This window comes from Quercus suber, unplaced genomic scaffold (assembly GCF_002906115.3).
Source record: "Quercus suber isolate HL8 unplaced genomic scaffold, Cork oak 2.0 scaffold_92, whole genome shotgun sequence".
Lineage (NCBI taxonomy): Eukaryota > Viridiplantae > Streptophyta > Magnoliopsida > Fagales > Fagaceae > Quercus > Quercus suber.
Window position 1 is genome coordinate 1,478,813 of NW_027069557.1, and position 13,211 is coordinate 1,492,023.

The 13,211-nt window shown below is 34.5% G+C and overlaps 1 protein-coding gene across 1 annotated transcript; it reads left to right on the forward strand.

Annotated features, from left to right (window-relative positions):
- The first annotated feature begins 961 nt into the window (after positions 1-961).
- LOC112008734 (receptor-like protein 18) lies at positions 962-1,843 on the forward strand. The gene has a single exon (XM_024041064.2). The coding sequence runs from the start codon at positions 962-964 to the stop codon at positions 1,841-1,843; it is 882 nt and encodes a 293-aa protein (XP_023896832.2).
- Positions 1,844-13,211: the final 11,368 nt, after the last annotated feature.

Here is a 13,211-nt window from a genome sequence, read left to right on the forward strand (position 1 = left end):
AAGCTGACTGGCGGAATCCTAGAGTGATGGTCACGGACAGAAATGTTGGAGACTCTAATTGGTTATGTCCGCAAGATGGTTGGGTGAAAGCAAACTTTGATGGAGCAGTTTTCAGTGAGTTCAATCAGTCAGGAGTTGGAGTGGTAATCAGGGATAAAAATGGTGCTGTGATGGCCTCCTGTTCAGAAAAAATTCTTCATGCATACAAACCGGATGAGGTGGAGGCTGTGGCTGCTCTGAAGGCAGCCTCTCTTGCACGTGATTTGGGCTTTCAAAATGTGATTCTTGAAGGTGACTCTCTTTGCCTGATCAAAGCTTTGAAGTCAGCAGAGGATAGCCTTTCTCCAATAGGTTTGCTGGTAGACGATGTGAAGTGGGTTGGTAGAAGTTTCGAACAATTGGTGTACTCTCATGTTAAGAGAAACGGCAATAGTGTAGCTCATAGTCTGGCGAAAAATGCATTACGCATACCAGATTCACAAGTATGGATGGAAGATGTCCCATCGCATATTACTTCAATTTTAGATTTGGATGTAATAGTTTCAAGTTGAAATAAAATAAGTTAGCTTCTTTCTCAAAAAAAAAAAAACCAGTAGTTCTTCCATGGAAAAAAATGTACCTTTTAGACTTGAGTTTCAACATGTTGCAAGAGTCATTTCCTATTCCCCCATTTTCTACAAATTATTTTTTTGCCTCAAAAAATAATTTTACGGGAAGTATCCCGCCAATGATTTGTAAGGTGCGTGCTCTGGAGGTTCTTGATGTGTCAAATAACCAATTGATTGGTCAGATTCCACAATGTTTGCTTAACTCAAGCAACTCTCTTGTATTGTCTATGAGAAATAACCACTTCCAAGGAAACTTGCCTGAACCATTCATAAATGGATGTAGTTTGAGAACACTAGACTTGAATCACAACCAAATAGAGGGGAAGATTCCATGATCTTTAGTTAAATGTCAAATGCTAGAAGTTTTGAATCTTGGAAACAACAAAATGAACGATCCATTCCCTTTCTGGTTGGAGTCTTTAACAGAGTTACAAATTCTTATCTTGCGAGCTAATGGATTCTATGGTCCTATATGGGATCCTTGTATAAATTTTAGCTTTTTCAAACTGCATGTCATTGACCTCTCTCACAACAATTTCTTTGGCAAGTTACCATCCGGGTACTTTCAAAACTGGAGTGCAATCCTAGACAAAAACTCATCACAATCAGGGTACATGGGAGATGACTCCAATTATTACAAAGATTCAATGTCTTTAGTGAATAAGGGAGTAGAATTGAAATTTGAAAAAATCTTGACCATCTTCACTGCTATTGATCTCTCTAACAATAGGTTTTGTGGAGAAATTCCAGATAGTGTGGGGAACCTCAAGGCACTAATTGTACTCAATTTATCAAGCAATAACTTTATGAGCCATATCCCATCATCATTGGGAAACCTAGTTGCGCTTGAATCTTTGGATCTTTCTCAAAATAGCCTATTTGGTGAAATCCCTCAGGAGCTAACAAGTCTCACATTTCTGGAGTATTTAAACCTCTCTCAAAATCAACTCAGTGGTCCAATTCCACAAGGTCGGCAATTTTTGACATTTTCAAGTTCCTCTTTTGAGGGAAACTTTGGATTGTGTGGCTTTCAGTTGTCGAAAAAATGTGGAAATAATGAGATACCAAATTCTGAAATGAGACATGAATCATCATTGGGAGAAGGATTTTGTTGGGAAGTGGTAGTGATAGGATATGCCTGTGGATTGGTATTTGGATTGGTTACTGAACATATCGTCACCTTAAGAAGGATAGATTGGCTTGTGAGAAATTTTGGAGTGAACATACGTAGGTGAAGATTAAGACTAGCAAAGGCACTTGCTATAGATTTACAACTATTGTAATAATTGCATTCAAGTAGTGTGTAATAAGATAAGCCTAGTTGAGTGTAATGAAATAATTATAGTGGCTTTTACAATTATATTTATTTATACCAAAAAATAAACATGCACACTAATATCAAATAAATATGTCAACAACCCACCATAGCTTAATACAAATCACTAAATCATTTCTTGAAAAAAAAAAAAAAGAAAAGCACAAGGGACAATATAGAGTCATGATTTGTGGTTAGAATAAAGTTTTGAATTTTGTTCCAAAGACCGTTTTTGATTGGCTGCTGGAATAGAATATTTCAATACTAATATATATACCGGTGTAGTACTGTTTCAGGATTACCATTATATATATGCGTGTGTGTGTGTGTGGGTGCACGCGCACATGTGTGTGTGCATACTTCATAATTAATACCATTTTTTAAACCAACATAAATTCATAAAAGAAATAACATTTAAAAAAAAAATAAAAATACAAAGGATCAAAAAATATCATACAAAATTAAACATACCAAAAGCTCATAAAAACCTCTTACATAATTATAGGGTTTGTTTTTGTAGCCCAAGCCTAAAAGGTTTGGATTACAAGCCCAATGAACCCAAAACAATGAATTTGTAGAGAGTGGGCGAAAGAGCTAGGCTGATTGTGAACTAAACAATAGTTAACTATGGTATTAAAGAATGAACTAACATAAAAACACACTTCCAAGCTCTTTAAATTGATGTCCGAGGAGGTATATTATTGAATGAAAGATGAGTACAATTCTTAGAGCTACCGTCAACTTCTTTTTCCCTCTCTCCCTTTATCAGAGGTTTTCTCCCTTTATCAGAGGCTTTCTTCCTTTATATAGCATCCTTCCTCATCATCTTTATCGTCCACTTATTCTTCATCTAAGTGTCCACTTGAGTATATGTCACGTCAGGTCTCCTCTTTAGCTCTCTATGAGTGGTAGTAGCTGAGATGACACTATTCAGGAGTTTTCTCCACATTAATGCGGCCAGAAAAGCATATGCGTGCATTTAATGTGGTGGTGGTAGCTTTTTCTTTTAGATATTTCTCCATTCTTCTCATCTCCAGGCATGCCCAAAGCTTATCTTTATCACTGAAGTCGTTAGGAAGATCACTCGAACCCTCCAGATATTTGCTTGACCAAGAATCTTTACATTCGAGGAGAATGACCTCTTTGGACCACTGGTGCTCTCTTCAGACTGTTCCCCTTCATTTCCAGGTATCTTTCTTTCATGCGGACTCCTTCTCAACAGCTTTCATTTCTTCGAACACACAGTAACCTTCAAATAGGGCCTTAGGCCCAATATATAAGTTTGGGCTTCCACCCCCCACAATAATTAATAAACTAAAACCTCATACATAATTAAAAAAAAAAAAAAAAAATTTTTTAATAAATTTTTTTAAATTAAAAAAAAGCCATAAAATCAATTTCAATCTGGAACGCATATTCTACTCGAAATGCTAGAATTCCGCTAGAATGGCCAGTACATGCCGTAATTTTGATCGAGACGAGATAGAGGGTTATGTGAGGGAGCACAAACTTGGCCTTCTTATCTAGTTTCCAATTGGGCTAAAACCATTTGAATGGGTTATTTGCATAATTAATCATTTTCCAAAATATAGAAATTTCTTCCCTTTTTTTTTGTTGATAAAAAAAGGTAGTTGGGTGATAAAGAACCTTTCTTTGTATGTGTAGTCCCAAAAATTAATAATTCTATAAGTTACTAAATAATGATCGTTGGCACTGCTATGTCAATTACTGTTCTCATATAAAGAATATTGTCTTTCAGTACTTCCTAGGCTATTCACTTTGCAAAACCACCAACAAAAGTACATTAAATCATTAGGAAGTAAACCATTAAATATCCACGCAAATTGGACTTACACAATGTCCAGAATCAAAGGGGTCACCCTCATCACAGGCCACCACGCTCAAAATTTGATATCCAACACATGGCCCCAACCATAGTAGCAGATTCACTGGAAACATCTTCCATGACCTCAATGACGGCTACATCCCCATCTTCATCACCATCAATTCAATCTTCCCTAATCAAGATATTGTACTTGTAATATCAAAGGCTCGTGATTGGTGGGCCAAGAAGTACATACACAAAAATATTATGTACTTTCACTAAATACCCTATCATAAACTTTGATAATGATACTATCACCCATAATTTCTTTTCTGCCAATGTGTGTATTATATATATATATATATATATATCACATGGTTTGGTCACTATAGACCATACTAATAAATGGAGAATTTTGGCTCATGACATGCATCATACTTTTGTTATTGTCTAAATCCTAGTCCAGCGGCATCAAGAGAGCATACTAAGCAACAAGATTGATAAACTAAAGCTATCACGTGGCTTCCAATGTTAGGTGTATATATATATATATAATATTAGAGTGAATAGATATCCAACGACATCAAGAGGGAATGCTAAGCAACAAATTAAAGCTATACGTGGCTCCCAATATTAGATTGGATAGATGTAATGTTAGAGTGAATGGATATGAATAAATAATATGGCTATTACATTCAGGTTGGTTAGATATTCATTATTCGGCCCTATTGAAGTTTCATGAATACCTGTGATGACGTTAATGGAAAAATCTGATTAGGCAACAAAATCTTTAAGTCCAAAAATCTGATCAAAGCTGAAAGTGAATTGGATGGTTAGGTGAATAAATGGAGAATTTTGGATATATCAGTATTGTCTAGGATATAACCGTTTAAGTGTGAAAATAATTTTTTTTTTTTTTAAGTGGGAAATTGTGTATTGATGAACCTATTTTTGGTGTTGCTAGGTTCTAATTCTACTGAATTGTTGTGATTCAAGAGAGGTTGATTTCCTTTATTTTTGCAACTAAGAGGTAAGTGGTGTTTACTAATTTTGGGGGTTTTCCGAAAACAGTGTTGATTATTAAACTATTTTATATCAAAGAAATATATTGATATTCTATATATAAATTGATATTTTATAAATGTTTTATGTGCACATTGACTATTCATTTTATGAAAAACTTGTGGGACAACCTGAATTTATTTAAACTTGTATGCGTGAATATATCTTTATATTTTTGAGAATTATAAATGGATTATTTTTGTGAGTATATTGAATGTGTTTTGAAAACCTATAGCAAGTCGTGATTAAAAACTCAGTATTGTATTTAGTCTTTAGCAAGGGACAATCATACTACATCTAGTCCTTAGCAAGAGACAGTCGCAGAAAAGGAGACAGTGCACATTTGAGAGCTTCTTAGCAAGGGAGTATACTATTGAGGATCCAAAAAGGAAGTTTCTTAGTAAGGAAGTGCACCCTTAGGTTCCAAAGGAGCCTTCCTTAAGAAAAGGGATGAAAAGGAGGTTCTAGTCCTAAAAGGGGACAGCACAACCCTGTCAATGGGACGTAAACGTTAACCACGAGAAAAGCCTAGAAATTTGTTTATAATGATGGTATTGGGAGAGAGAGAGAGAGATATATATATATATATATTATGATGGCTCAAAAAAGTAAAGATATTTTTTCATGTGAAACATTTGATGATAAAATATTGATGAGTTGCAAGTTATGAATTTATTGTAAGAATTATTTATTTGAAAGGTTTGTTCTCATCCCCAATATTAGTGATTTTCACTTATTGAGTTATCTCACCGTCCCCTCCCCCCCCCCACCCCCCCCCCCCCCCCCCCCCCCCCCCCCTTTTATTTCCCCTTACAAATACATTAGAGGAATTATTGGAGTAGAGACTTGTGGAAGACAATAGTTATGAATTATTTTGTGGAGCTGATGAGTTTATTATGATTTTTATGGCCTTAAACTTTGTACTAGAGAATTATTTTGAGAATGTTTTGTCTTTGATGGATTAGAGCTCTGACATTTGTGATGAGATTTTAGGTTGCTGGTTTTTTTTTTTTTTTTTTAATTTAATATTTTCATGGATTATTTAGATTAAATAGACTTTTATTGCTTATGATTTTGGGGTGTTACACCATCATTCCCAAAATCCATACCCTAACCCAACTGAGAGAGAAAAAGAGAAGAGGAAATCAAGATTGAGAGGGAGAAGGAGATTGAGAGAGAGAGAAAGGGGGAGAGACAGATCAAGAGAGAGATCTATTTTCGGATTCTCCAGTAAGCCCCTAAACAAATTGACTTCGGTGGCTCTAGGGAGGTATTTTTGGCATCTCTGGCCACCATTCAGCTTCTTCAGCCACCATTCGGCTTCTTCGGCCACCCTTCAGTGTCTCTGACCACCCTTCAGCATCTCCAACCTCTACTTAGTTTGTTTAATTTCAGTCTACAACCAAAATACTTGGATTCTGTTATATTTTTGGTTCACAGGGCAAATTGATTTGCAAATAATGAAATCAAACTAACTAAAACTGAATCCAAAATTTTTAAATGTACCCATTCGAGTAGGGATTTTGATTTTATTGGGGTGGGGAATGACCATTTATGGAAATTGTTTTTCTTTTGTTTTTTTTAAAAAAAAAAAAAAAGATTCTGGACTTTTTTTCAATTAACGTTTTTTTTATATATAAATGGAGAAGTAAATATTAAATTAGGGGGAAAATGATGTAGTTTTGGGAATTTAACAACAACCATAGATGTTTATTAAATGAAAGACTAATTTGAGGAGTTTTGAAACTTAGAAAACTAAAATGAGAGAACGCAAATTTAAAAGATTGAAATGAAAAATAGTAGAACTTAGACGATAAATTTTGGAATTTGGCCTAAAATGTTTATAGGTGACATCACATCAGGACCAAAAGCAGTATTTGGCACATCAAAATGAACCTTACAGTTTTGGCACAGTCCTTGTATCTGTCAAGCCACTTCAATTATTCCACGTGGGAAGGAGTTAATTCTACAAGATGAACTTGAAATTCCATTTGACAAGAGCAAGAGCCACCAGCTGCTTTAACAACTCAAAAGTTTGGTGTTGGAAAATAGGAATGCTCAAAGGCAAGCAAAAAAGTAAACTACAGATCTCAAACTTTAGAAAACAGATCCAGTTTAGGGACTGGATTAACGTATCTCTATAATAGATTCTAGCAGCACTTTAATTGGCTAACGTAACGTGTTTGTTTAGCTAGAATTTATTGGTCTTGGCCAATTTTAATAAGACTTTTTTTTTTTTGAGAAACACACACAATAGAGAAGGAAATGAATTCTAACATAAAGGCACATCACAACTGCACTCAAAATTTTCAATAAGACTTGATAAGTGAAACTTATATATCAACTTGCATATAACATAAGTACTTTGCACTTTACATTTATATTTTTATTAGCCCATCATGACTATTGGCATGTTTCAGATGCTTGTGTAATCCTATTTAGGAGTGCTTTCTTGCTAAGAGCTATAGGAGATTTTCTAGATAAATTACAAAAGAAATGTATTGCAAGATTGTGGTTACTTTGACAATCCATGCAATTGATAGTAACTAAAAGAAATTGTAATTAAAAATAGATGATTAGGATTTGTGAGATTGATAAATAAATTTGAGATTTAGCAATCTAAATTTGCTGCCATCTCTAGCTATTTCTATAGTTTGAATGGTAACTTAATTTGATGGGAAGCAACCTTTTAAAAATATTCAACAAAATAAGAAAAATAAAGCTAAGATTTCTTTACATATCATTTTCAATAGTTTTCGGTGTGGACAAAAATGTAATCATATATATTATATTATGTGAAAGTACAATTAGGATTCAAATCAAACCCAAATTAGTTTTTAATTGTAGTCCTATAAAAAAAATTGTAGTCTAAAACAACATCGTGAAAATTGTTTAATAACCTATGCTTAACATTTTCTCAAAAAAAAAAAAAAAAAAAAAAAAAGACCTATGCTTAACATCAATAGCATCATTACAATTGATCATTTCCTTGCATAAGCACGGGTTACATACTAGTTTAACTTAAAAATATAAACATACCTTCGAAAAAAAAACTACAAAAAATGCAAAATATATAATACTTCATCCATACTCAATATATATATATATATATATATATTCAACTTGTTGAATTTATATTCAACCACATAAATTCGTTGCCAAAAACTATCAAATAAACAACTAGTTGAATTAAGTTTCATTCTCCATGTATGCTTTAAACATACTTATTCAACCTCCAAAAAAGGACTATCCATGCCTTTTACAAATCACTTGTTCATCCTCCAAAAAATTGCTATCTATACCTTAATTACAAATCACTTGTTCAACCTCCAAAAAAGTGTCATCCATGCCTTAATAACAAATCACTTGAATGATTGCCACCCTAAAAACAATAAAAATTTGTAAGAAACTCTTGCTATAATCATCACACAAAATTTTCCGCATATCCATATGAATGGTAAAGCAAATTAAAAACCTTAATAAAAATTAGCAATAACGTTGCATGGCAGAGCCATAACAAAGAGTAAAATCAAAAGAAATTGAATATAAGAAGATTGTGTATTTTAATAGTATATGGAAAGTACTCATAGATGCTAACAAAAATGAGAAAGAAATTATCATGTAACAAATATTCAGAGTCTCATACAGATTTCATCAAATTTCCAATGTAATTTAGTGGATAAAATCTCTTAACCTCCGCATATAAGATGAAACGTATGATGATCAAACTTTTGAATCCTGCTGCCAAAAGACTAAGATCAACAATTTTGAAATATTCAAGTAGTAATGTTGGAAGTAGCAAAAGATCTTATCAGTTACCTGTAAACTGTTGCCCTTATATGAATCTTTGTCTGGTCACTGCCAATATCACTTAGCCGTAAGGTGATATATATACCTGCAAAAATTTGCATTTATTATTCAAATATATGGAAAGGTACTGCAGGAATAAGTGCCACTTAATGTTTGGCCAAGATTCCAAGTAGATTGCGGACATATAAAGTACTTCCTGTACAGAGCATATAGAAAATATTACAAGAAGATTATTGCTTGGGAAAAAGGACACTCATCCAATTATTGTAGAAAACGAAACTTAATCCAGTGAAGAATTCTATTTCAAGCCATGAGTTTTGCAACCCCAAGAAAAATTATTTGATAGAATGTAAACCAACCAAACTGATAATGCAGTCAAAATATAACTTCTATTGCAGTTTGCAAAAACATGATAATGAAAAATAATGATGCCTCAACAGCCAATCCAACAATCATCCATTCAGAGGAAAAAAAAAGTTTCATGATTTGACACTAAAGACTAAAGAGAAATAGAAAACAAAGAATCACATTACAATTTACAAGGGAATTCAGGTTTGAGTGCATGCTATTTTCGTAGTTTCTTTGGTAAGGTAAAAAATAGGTAAGAAAAATGGTCAACGAGAATCATAGGAAAACGTGATTTTTTTTTTTTTTTTTTTTTTTTCTATAAAAGAATGAATTTTTTAAAGTAAAAAAACTAATTTTTTTTTTTTTTTTTTTTTTTTCTATAAAAGAATGAATTTTTTAAAGTAAAAAAACTATACAAACAACAAGAGACCAGCAGCTAAAACCTGTAACACCTAAACAGAGCAATTAGCAAACTAGATAGCAACTGGAACCATACTTAAAAATAATCAAACTAACACCTGATGCGGGAGACACAAGAAGATTATTATTCAGTATTATTTATGTTTGCAAGCCCATTGCATTTTTATGTTTTAGGTCTTATTAGTTTATTAGGCTTTTAGTATTTTAATTTAAAAGTAAGGTTATTTTTGTAATAAGACAATTAGGGTTTCCTAGCCAATTAGAATTAGGGTTTAGCAATCCTTTATAAGCAACTTATTGTACTCCTTGAGGAGATAGTTAATATTTTGATGAATGAAAACAATGGCCGTTTGATCTTTCTTTGGCCTGATGCTGACTCCAGATCTACCCTAGGTGCCGACTCATAGTGGTTTTCCCGCTTGGTGCTGACTCCAAACAAGGCCTAGGTGCTGACTCCTAGGTTATATCCCTTTATTTTATTGTTGTTTCATTTTTGTTTTGCTTGTCCTGCGACAGTTTTGGTATCAGAGCAGACTTCCGGTCCATTCAACACAACCGTAGACAACCACTTGAAAGCCAAACCGTCAAAAGAGCAAACCAGCCAAGGATGACATTACCTTTCAAGTATTTGCCTCATGAAATCTTGAACAAGCCCAAACCAGCCCCTGCAATCCGTATATATCCCGCAGCCTCACATGAGTTTTTCATCCCCAAGTCAACAGAGAAGCCAATGACACCTCCCAAGCTGGTGACCACCATCCGTGCCCGCCTCTGATCACAGAATCCACACCCACAAACCCAAAAAAAAAAAAAAAAAGAAAAAAAGAAAAAGAAAAGAAAAAGCCACTAGCAGTCGAAACCCACAAATCAACAGCCATTGCCCCAAAACCCAACAGCCACAAGCCGCCGAACCCATTATCACACTTGACCACCGCCGTTGAGGACGTCGACCCACTCCGATGCCAAGGCCCGAGACAGCAGCCGCCACTCCTCCATGCTTCGTGCCGCAGTTGTCTTTCCCGACGTTGCGCTGCCACTAGTCGTCGATCCCTAGCACCAGTCAAGTCCATCGCAAAGAAATTGTTTTCCAGTTTTGAGTCCGTCGCTTGTTTCTTTAGTTTCTATAGTCTTTCTAAGTCTGTAGTTTCTTTCAAGTTTTATGTCCGTGTACTGTATTTTGTTATTTTTTTTTTCATTAAAAAAAAAAAAAAATTCAACGGGAAGGAATAGATAATGTGTTGTTGCTACCAGCCTATTGCACGTATGGGCCCTTAAGTTGGTTATCCATAGATTCATTTTGTGCAAACAACCCGCTCACTTGAGGAGCCATGCCTGTGACTGTAGTGCAGCAAGTTGACCACTGACAAGGAGAAAATCACAGCAGCTATTTGTTGAATTACTATTTTAGAGAATCATGGTAATATTAGAAGCACCTTATTTTGATGGTGATGATACTTATCCACGAGATTTTGTCAACTGGGTGAATGGGATGGAGCAATTCTTTGAGCAAACAAATTGGGCAGATAACAAAAAGGTTAGGTATACCAAGTTGAAGTTAAGAGGTAAAGCACAAAAGTTTTGGGAGAAGCTTGAATATTTCCGCTATATGGATTATGAACTTGCCATTAGTGAGTGGGAAGATATGAAAGAAAAGTTTTGTGATGAGTATTTGTCACCATACTATCGAGCTAAGTATTTACCCCAATCCCAATCTCGTCCTCATCCTATTTCATGTCCTCAGCGCATTTTTGAACAATCTACCAAGGAATTATCCACTAGGAAAGTAACGGAATTAACTGCAAAGCTCATGAAAGATATTCAAGACAGGATTGCTCAAATGAAGCAAATGAAGACTCAACCCGATTCAATTGGGAAACTAAGGATAATTGATCACAATAAACTTATTGTTGCCCCCATAAAAGACAACATTGATGGTGATATCTTGGTCGTGGAGAATCCTCCAGCAACACCAAAGCCTAATATTGACACAGACATACATGTCTCGACAAGTGTTGCTTTAACAAGCGTGCAAGGAAATGAATCTATTGAAGTGCAAGGTGAAAAGATGGTGCCTAAAGAGAGTATTATGTTAGAGGGTACACATGATGTGAAAGTTGAAGTTGTTGAATGTGCTTCTGATCAACCCTCCACAGTCCTTAAAGATCTACATCTTGGTGAAATCGAAGAGGTTAAAACCACAGTGCTTCCTATGATTCATAAGGTTCAAAAAGAAATTATACTGATTCCACATATTGATTTTGTTATTCCAAATACGTTTGATGTGGTGGAATTCAAGGTTTTTGTTTTCCCTGTGCTCCCTAAGGTGATTTTAGACTTGAAACAAGTGTTATTTGTCAGCATCCTAATCCTTCAATGCTTTAAAACTCAAGGTCGAGTTTTCTCCAACCAGAGGAGAACGATGCGGGAGACACAAGAAGATTATTATTTAGTATTATTTATGTTTGCAAGCCCATTGCATTTTTATGTTTTAGGTCCTATTAGTTTATTGGACTTTTAGTATTTTAATTTAAAAGTAAGGTTTTTTTTGTAATAAGACAATTAGAGTTTCCTAGCCAATTAGAATTAGGGTTTAGCAATCCTTTATAAGCAATTTATTGTACTCCTTGAGGAGATAGTTAATATTTTGATGAATGAAAACAATGGCCGTTTGATCTTTCTTTGGTTTGGTGTTGACTCCAGATCTACCCTAGGTGCCGACTCCTAGTGGTTTTCCCATTTTGTGCTGACTCCAAACAAGGCCTAGGTGCTGACTCCTAGGTCATATCCATTTATTTTATTATTGTTTCATTTTTGTTTTGCTTGTCCTGCGTCAACACCCCTCGAATATGGCTATCATACAAGATAGAGATGCAATTACACCCCCCCGCCCCCTCTCCAAAGAATTAGAACATAAAAAAAGTTGCAACTTCAGATATCAGATATGTTTAAAGGCTACAGTCCAAACAAACTGTTCATATATAGAGATAAAAGCAAAGCTTTGGATAAAAGTCTAAAACACAGCCAGTGACTATTTGAGAGAATCCCAAACAGAACAGTAAACTTTTATAATACCAGAGTTAAAAACTCAAAATTAGCTAAAAAATGAGAACCGAGGTACAAAATTTATATGATCCTAATTCAGAAAATCAACCATGTAAGAAACCAATGTGTAAATTCTCTACATTTCGCTAGCACCAAGTATCTCTTATGATAGAGATAAACAAATCAACCATGTAAGAAACCAATGAGTGAATACCATGTAGGACTAACTCTGACAAAAGAATATAGAGTTGAATTGCATAGTATTCACTCATTCACTTGATACAAGTTGCCTGGAATGTCTGTCACAAGCAATACTTACAGCAAAATCCATCATTGCACAGTGTGTCAAGGTCCACTAGAAATTTTGAGATCTGCAGTACTGATTTGCAGTTCCAACTAATATGAAATACTCATTGGTATATAACGTTCAAAGAAAACAGCATTTGATGACCAACAATCTATGATAAAATTTATCTCAACAGTCAACATATTCATATCATTTACCACAAAAGACACAAAAATCCAGCATCAAACAAAATACTCATTCGTAAATAAAATTACCAGGGACATATATAAAAGTATCCTCCTTAAATTATAGAGAGAGCTGAAGCTCAAAAGAAGTAATAGAGACATTGTCAGCCACCTCACTAAATCAGGTTTATAGGATCAGAATCAATCCAAAATTTAAAATTGGTTTGGGATTTAACTCCCTCTAAAACTGAATTATTTGAGCAAAAATTCGCCGGGATAAGTTTTTGGAACTCAAAAAGATTTTCATCAC

Excerpts from the sequence above, each read along its gene's own strand:
- LOC112008734 (XM_024041064.2), top strand. The coding sequence starts at position 962 with ATGCTAGAAGTTTTGAATCTTGGAAACAACAAAATGAACGATCCATTC.